This window comes from Leuciscus leuciscus (assembly GCF_965113295.1).
Source record: "Leuciscus leuciscus genome assembly, chromosome: 3".
NCBI classification, from domain to species: domain Eukaryota; kingdom Metazoa; phylum Chordata; class Actinopteri; order Cypriniformes; family Leuciscidae; genus Leuciscus; species Leuciscus leuciscus.
In genome coordinates, this window is record NC_138727.1 from 55,019,302 (window position 1) to 55,027,381 (window position 8,080).

General features: G+C 34.5%; 1 protein-coding gene across 3 annotated transcripts; it reads right to left on the minus strand.

Annotated features, from left to right (window-relative positions):
• Positions 1-690: 690 nt before the first annotated feature.
• On the minus strand, positions 691-7,389 carry LOC309493741 (L-selectin-like). 3 transcript variants are annotated; one of them, XM_082162964.1, is made up of 9 exons: positions 5,564-6,194; positions 5,279-5,342; positions 4,820-5,188; positions 4,569-4,676; positions 4,157-4,345; positions 3,887-4,066; positions 2,847-2,924; positions 2,700-2,721; positions 691-2,604 (listed from the first exon to the last, which is right to left on the minus strand). In XM_082162964.1, the coding sequence occupies exons 1-9, from the start codon at positions 5,621-5,623 to the stop codon at positions 2,529-2,531; spliced, it is 1,146 nt and encodes a 381-aa protein (XP_082019090.1). In that variant the 5' UTR covers positions 5,624-6,194; the 3' UTR covers positions 691-2,528. The 3 variants fall into 3 exon arrangements, with proteins under 3 accessions (XP_082019090.1, XP_082019089.1, XP_082019088.1); XM_082162963.1 differs by having other exon boundaries at positions 2,700-2,726; positions 2,845-2,924; positions 3,887-4,345; positions 5,564-7,389; XM_082162962.1 differs by having other exon boundaries at positions 3,887-4,345; positions 5,564-7,388.
• Positions 7,390-8,080: the final 691 nt, after the last annotated feature.

The following is an 8,080-nucleotide window of genomic DNA, read 5'->3' on the forward strand; positions in this document are numbered from 1 at the left end:
TGAAACTTAACATTGATTTTTCATCAGGTTTGCACTCTGAAATAATGTTATTTCACTGATGAAAAATAGATCAAGATCAACACAAAATCAATATTTTTTTTAACTTAAATTAAATCATTTCATTGACATTGAAACAACATTGAAACCATTTCAAACAAATCTTGCTTTATGTACAGCAGGAATCTATACCAGTATACAGTTGTATGTCTTATTTATATTTGTAAATTGTCTGTGATGTATTATGGTGGAGACAATTTTCCACAAAGTGGGTAATAAAGTAAAATCATATCCTTTTTGACTTCTTTCAATCAGAGGCCACGAAGGGTTAAAATTAACATGGCTCCAAAACTTTTGATCATACAACTCCAAAAACAGCTTCGCCATCTTCACTTATTACAAACTAGTTTGACTTTATTTCTGTCAATTCTCATTGTGTCTTATTGCAAAGGTTTCGTTTGAGGTCACCATTATGATGATCGGTATGTTTTGTATTTGGGCACTTGACCTGACTTTTCAACATAAACTTTTCTCAGGCTGTTGTAACTGTGTATTAATAAGGCACATTTATTGTGGGGAAAAAGCCACCAAGAGAAAATGTGAATCTCCAGAATCTCTGATCTCATCCAGAATCTCATTTTTGAATATACAGCAATGTGTTGGTAACTTTTATTTTTGATTACAGTTCCCCTGTAATTCCACAACATGCGATTCAGCAATGTTATGATAACTTATTTTAAAGAAATTTAAAGATTCTCAAAATATTCTGAGCTTCTGTATCATTCTGACACACATACATCAAGAATCAGCACATGCATCTCAAAAATGGTGACAAACAACAAAAATTGTCTTGCCACAATGCATGCTGGGTGCCAGCGGAGAACGAAACACATCGATGACTCCCAGCATGCATTGTGGCTAGACTAAATTATGCAGCTGAACGGTCTGACTATTTTCTTTATTGGCTTTTATTTGTGCTTTTGTTGTGATTTCTAGTAGCCTGTTTTGGGATGTTTAGAGATGATCTGTTTATCTGAATATTTTATTTATTGTTACCATTGTTGAGATTCATATGCTGATTGTTGATGTTTAAGTTATGCTGTAACACTTCTGATGTACATCACACAAATCTTTCATAACCGATTGCTGTAATATATACTAATGATATAACATGCTTACTATATAAATCATCAATAGTGTAAATAACCAGCATCACATGATACATTTTTCATTTGGCTTTTCTTGATATAACTCATGTGCTTTATAGACACCCAGTTACAGCATTAAAAATAAAATAAGATTTATTCAGTTTTTTTTTAAAATAAAGATTTATTCTATTTATTTAAGATTTATTTAAGAACTTGTTGTACATAAAGCAAGATTGATTTGTTATTGTTTCATTGTTGATTAGATGTAAAATAAGTGATTTAATTTTAGTTAAGCAAATATCGATTTTATCTTGTTCTTTTTTCCATTAAAATAACATTATTTCAGGGTGCAAACCTGATGAAAAATCAATGTAAAGTTTCAACCTTGATTCAATGTTGGTCTGCTATCAGGGAAACAACCCGAAACATATAAGAGCGAAACAGAAGGCAGCAGTCAAAGCCTCATCTAGGGTGCAGTCGCCAAGCTTGCATCTGTGAAAATGTATTTCCGCTATTATATCATCTTCTACAAGTGTAATTTATTAATTTATAAATAATCTGAAGTCTATGTATTGACAGGGCTGATGTTGCAGAGTTGGATAAAATTGTTGTGAATTGTATAGAGATTGTTTTGAAAACCCAGTAGAGAAACTGTTTAATTAAGACTGAGGTTTCATTTTTTCTGTTTTGAGTTTGTGTGTGTTACAGTTTTCAAGAAAAGTGTCTTGACATTTGGGAAAAACAATGAAATATTAAACATTCTCACCTGCTTTGGTCAGATGTTGTTCTGTTGTTTCTTCTGGCCTCATATTCTTATCTCAGTTTCTCTTAAAGCTGCCTTCAGCAAGATTTTTTTTTTTATCATAATCGCTGAAACCGACACTTTGCTCCGACAGAACAACATAAATCAGCCGGTTTCAGAAAAAACCCTGCGCTTCTACCTCCACCTGGAGCCTGTTATTTGTTTAGCAAAAATCCACCGCTCCCGGTTCTTCTATGCAGTTTCATTTATTCTGAGAGGAAATCTGAGAGGACGTTCACAGTTTAATGCATACGAGATTGCTGGCAAATATGATTAGCCAATATTCAGACAGTTGCAATTGCATGAGAACTAAGTGATGGGAAATTGTGTAATAGTGCTGCCATAAGGAAAAGTTACAGCACAATAGTGTATACGCTGCTATTCTTATATACCAGATATTAAATAGTTTTAATGTCATTCTATAGCTCACACTGAATAATGTTTTTTTTGTTTTGTTTTTTTACAGCTATACATCGAGCATTTTTTCCACAAAGTATCAAAAATAAGAATGAACTGAAGAAGATTTGACAATAAAAAATAAATAAAAAATCTAACATCAATCCATCTATTGTCAGACATCTTTATGCTGAACATAGAGGTCCATCAAGTGGTGTGTGTTCAGCTTCAAACGCTGGATTCAGTATTTCCTCTTGAGTTCTGGAAGAGAACATGGTGGAGTAAGATTTATGTATGGTTAATTGTAATCTAAATCAGTGAAACTGGCAAGAAAATTTTAAGTAAACACAATTTACCTCAATCTCACAGCCTTTTTATCTACAACCAAATTTAAAAAGGAAAAAGAAAACATTTAAAAAAGATATGTTTTTCTCTTTGGAATATTTTATTTTTATTTTTAATTTGTTATATATAAATCCTTCAAAACTTCACACTATACTCACTCATTCTGCAACAAAAACAGCAACAAAACACTGAGATGACGACAGATGCCAAAAGAGCAATTTGAAAATGGACAAGACCTGAGGAAAAATATAACAAGATTTTAAAGTATTCTTTTTATATAAACATTTATTTTTTTATTTCCTGATATTGCTTCCATTTAAAAATAATAGAATTAAGATTATGCATTTGGAAAGGATTCATTTTATCAAGGCAAGAGCATGTTTTCTTGAGCATGTGGGAGTCATTTACTAATTTGATGGGCAAATTTCCAGATTGTGTAAGTGCATCTCAGTTGCTGTAATACTTGTTTTATTGTCCTTATTATAATCATATTTTTGACCATTGGGTTCATACATCAGAATAATGTTAATTAAAACCTCAAAATATTTTAAATGTAACGGGTGGTTTTTGAAAGAGAAATTGTTTGTGTGAATGATTCAGAATTAAATCAGTCATGTATTCAGATTATAAATATATTATTATATGTATTAAATAAATATGAAAACATACTCTAATGGGGTTGAAATAGAGGCTTAGGGTAAAAATAAAGGTTCCTTATTACCATTGATGGTTCCATAAAGAACCTTTAACATCAATTGAACCTTTCCATTACACAAAAGATGCTTTAAAAGGTTCTTCAGATTATTAAAATGTTCTTCACACTAATAAAAAAATGGTTCATGTAAGAACTTTGACAGAAATTATCTTTGGGAAACCAAAAAATGGTTCTTCTATATGGCATTGCAGCAAAAAAAAACTTTATTTTTTTATGAGTTTAGTAACAATAAAAACAAAAAACAAATTGGTTATTTCCAAGGCTGATTAGGAATGATTAGGAATATAGATGGTTGGTAGGAATATAGACCCTGGTTGGTAGGGTGAATTTTTCTAGGATATTATATTTTAAAATGAGTAAATAACCAATCTTTTTCAAATGAAATTGTAAAAAAATTAATAAAAATCACACACTGTTAAGACCAACATGCTCTCATTACACCCCATATCTGTGGGGCACAACTGAAAAGTGTGAACTCCTTACTTGCGCACATCAATGGAAAGGAAGACTCCCACATGCCATCAGCTCTACAGGTGAACTCAGTAAAGCCCAGAAGCAAACGTCCCGGTGGACACTGTACTCTACAGGCAGATCTGAAGATGTCATGTCCTTCAGTGCAGTTCATCATTCCACCACCAAACAAAAGAACGGGAAAACACTCCACTGCAAGCGGAAGACAACTCAATCTTGCATGCATATATTGATATCTATCAGTGCAAACACAGAATCCTACTATTGAAATATATATTGTACCTGCAGCACATGAAGGTGGAGGAGCGTTCCATGCACCTGATGAACTGCATTTGAGCTCAGCTGTGCCGACCAGCTTATAACCACCGGCACAGGAAAACGTACAGTTTGAGTTGAGGGAATGATTCCCATACAGACCGGAGCATTTCATCCAGCCATGCGGTGGTGCGGATAGTTGCTCACATGACACGACTGGGGGAAAGAGAGAGAGAGAGAGAGAGAGAGAGAGAGAGAGAAATGGCATGCTTAAGATATATCGTAAGTAAAGATTTTTGTAATGTAAACTATCAGGATTATATACAGTTTTATCCATTTAACATTGTTTTTTTCCCCCCCACTCATTTAAATTATAATATATTTCACTTCATAGATAGATATTTCACCACTTTACGTTTGTTATAGTGTTTGTTCTGACCTGATTCACACCGTGCCCCAGAGAAACCTGGCTTACAGACACAGGTGAAGTTGTTGACTTGTTCTTTGCAGAGCCCATTATTACTGCATGAATTGTTTAGACATTGTGCTGAAAGAAAAAATATAGATTTATAAGAAACATCCTTTATGGACTGTTAATAACTCAATGTTTCTCTCACAGAGATGTCTTATAGTGCTCTAACTGGAAATAAATGAAATTGAAAAACTGATAAACTAACTCAGAATCATTACCTTTGTGACACACTGGATACTTTTCTCTACTGCAGCCGTCATCGTTCCACTTGCCAAGGTTGTTGTTGTTGCTGGACATTTCCACACATTTTTCATCAGATTCAACATTGTTGGGCTCACGGTCTGCCCAGTTTTCATAGTTCATGATCTGTCCATTGGCAACCCACGTCCAATTGCCATTGATCTCTCTGAGTCCAATCCAATAGTAAGGACTCGAGGATCTAATTTCCAAATGTTTTTCAAGGAAATGTGTTACATTTTCATTGTGAATCACTACAATGTCTGTGTAATGTTTTTGACACCACTCCCTTGTCTCATTCCAGGTCATCATCGTGTTTTTTGAGTGATACGTCCATCCTTCAACACTGACTGTAATATTTGGAAATGAAAAGTTCAAGTTAAATCTGTTTCTCAAGTTTATTTTATTCTTCAAGGTTGATGAATGTAGAATACACTTACCCAGTATCAGCCAGAAAACTCCTATGTGCACAGATATAGCTCTAAGCTTCACAACACCTCCAGTCTAAACAATAAAAACAGCCACTTAAATCAATTCACCTTTATTTATATAGCGCTTTTTACACTACAGATTGTTTCAAAGCAGCTTTACAGTGATAACATATATATAGCAAGCAAGCCAAAAGCCAAAGGCGACAAATTGTGCATATAAATGCAATAAAATAAAGTTTTTTATTGCATCAAAAAGCTTACAATAAAATGCAAAGACTCATATTAGATACATACCGTGGTCTTCTTTAGACTCCTTTCGGCTGAATCACTTGTCATTAGAGGAATTTTGTTCATAGTTGCTTTTCAACAGTCTGTTCTCACATAAAGTTTATTTTGCTCTGTAAGCAAAGTGGGTTTTCCCACCATATATATCAGTCGTTCGCATTAAATTGCAGGATGTTTTCTTCATGGGTGTCGGAAGCAAAAGAACTGTGGGTGGGTCATCCTCCAGATGGAGTAGATTAGGTGTGTTCCTGAAGCCAAATACCTAACTATTTTTACAGAGAATATGCAGTCAAATTTAACATTGATTTCAATATCTTTTTTATAACACTGATTCATTTCTTTAAATGTAGCACATTTCTGCTAAATTTTCTTACAAATATGGACAATACGGACAATTGACACAATGATGGGGACTTCAAACCAAACATTTTCAACCCAAACATCAACATCTAAACCTACTATATGATGATTATATTTTTATCGTAGACAACATCATCTGATCACATTTTCTCTTGCTTTTCTTGCCAAAACAAACAGTTACAGCAGCCAGAGAAAAAAAAGAAGATCTTGAAACATCTTGTAGAATTGAAAATAATCTTGACTATTTTTCTACCCCCTCTTCCTATCACAATGACCATTTGGAGTTCCCAAAGACACAGATAGTGATCTAGGCCTGTAGGGTACAGCATGTTTGTACTTTGGGGGTCTATGAATTGTCACACCTTTAGTACGGTGGGTGAATTGGTCAGTTTGAATGTCTCACATTTGCGTTTTAGTCACATGGTCAAGGAAAGGATTAAAGAAGATTGAAACTGTTGCTCTGTCTCTTTTGATGCTCTGACTCTCTTCTTCTCTGGGTCCATTTCTTGGGTCTCTCTCTCTTTACCTCCTCTTTCCTATTACTCTCTCTCTCTCTCTCTCTCTCTCTCTCAGGTAACATTTTTCATATATGCTGGGTGCAATTAATAATATAAGTTATCATCATCTCATACATCTATTTTGTAACTATTTTAAGTGTAACCATAACCATATTTTGTCATTAAACCTTTTCAATTACAACTAATGTGCTAACTAGTTTTGATTTGGTATTGACTTTGAAGTGCTACATATTGCAATACAATATCGTCACTCTCTATAGCAATGCTCTCCCACAAATATTAAGCTATTGTAACTGCACTTATTTCCCTCGTTGGTATAAGTGGCAGTGGGTGGAATAGACAAGAAATGTGCAGTTTTCTACCATCTTGCTAATAACGTTTCTTTAGTCATTCGGCATTTCTTCCAGACTGAACCACTGCAGGAATCCACCCTTACAATCTAAACCTCTTTTAATTCTCAATAGGCCCTTTTGTAGACAATTGACAGAAATAAAGTCTGGTTAGAAATAAGTGAAGCTGGTAATGTTGTTTGTGGAGTTGTTTAATGAAGTTGGAGCCTGACATCCAATGTTTACACGTCAACCCAATTTTCATTTTCAACCAAAATATGATGTCTGAGCGATGTTGGAGTCCATGTCCAATAACATTTCTAGCTGGTGTAAGGACAACCCATTGGCCCAACGATGGAATCCAACGGTCTGGGCGAAGGAATATAATGTGTGTATGTCTTTTCAGCGCTACAGTGAAGTTCACTTAATTTATTGGAATTTAGTTTCAATATTACTTTAGCTCTGCGCTTAATCTGACTCCAATTTCAAATGATAATCAAATTTAGATCGTGTTTCTTATTAGAAAATAGTCATAAATATTGATTATGAATTAATTTAGATCTTTGATTATTCTGAGTATCTCATACTTTCAATTATTTGTTCATTAAGAGACCCGATGCCGCACAGAGTCACACGCCCGGGTTTACGTGGATCTCTCGGACACAGCCTCTCCAGTCTGATCTCGGTCAGAGGGTGCAGGGTTTGCTAATATCTCGGGTTAGTTCACCCAAAAATGAAAATTCTATCAGTAATTACTCACCCTCATGTTGTTCCAACCGCGTAAGACCTTCGTTCATCTTCGGAACGCAAATTAAGATATTTTTCTCAGATTTCATCAAAAATATCTTAATTTGTGTTCCGAAGATGAACGAAGGTCTTACGCGGTTGGAACAACATGAGGGTGAGTAATTACTGACAGAATTTTCATTTTTGGGTGAACTAACCCTTTAAGTCGGTTGCCTACTTCTCGCTCGTACAAAAAAGTGTAGTTTATTTAGCCACTTCCTTACAACTTGCCAAGTCAGTGATAGACAGAAATCAAAAGGTCTTCAGATGACGTGCCTACTGCTCCGTTCATATGCGCCTTTAGTTTGACCCATCCTGGACACAGAGCTGCGGTAGCACCAGCCTCCTCATAATCTACTAAAATAATGATTTCAGAATACTTCAGAATAAATCAAGATGTAACATTTATTTGTCAGGTAAAAATGTATCATGCCAATTACACAAGTAAATGATTAAAAGCCAATTCAGAAATAATAAATACATAACATCAGTTACTCAAAGATGACTCTAAAAGTAAGCAATGCATTTCTGAC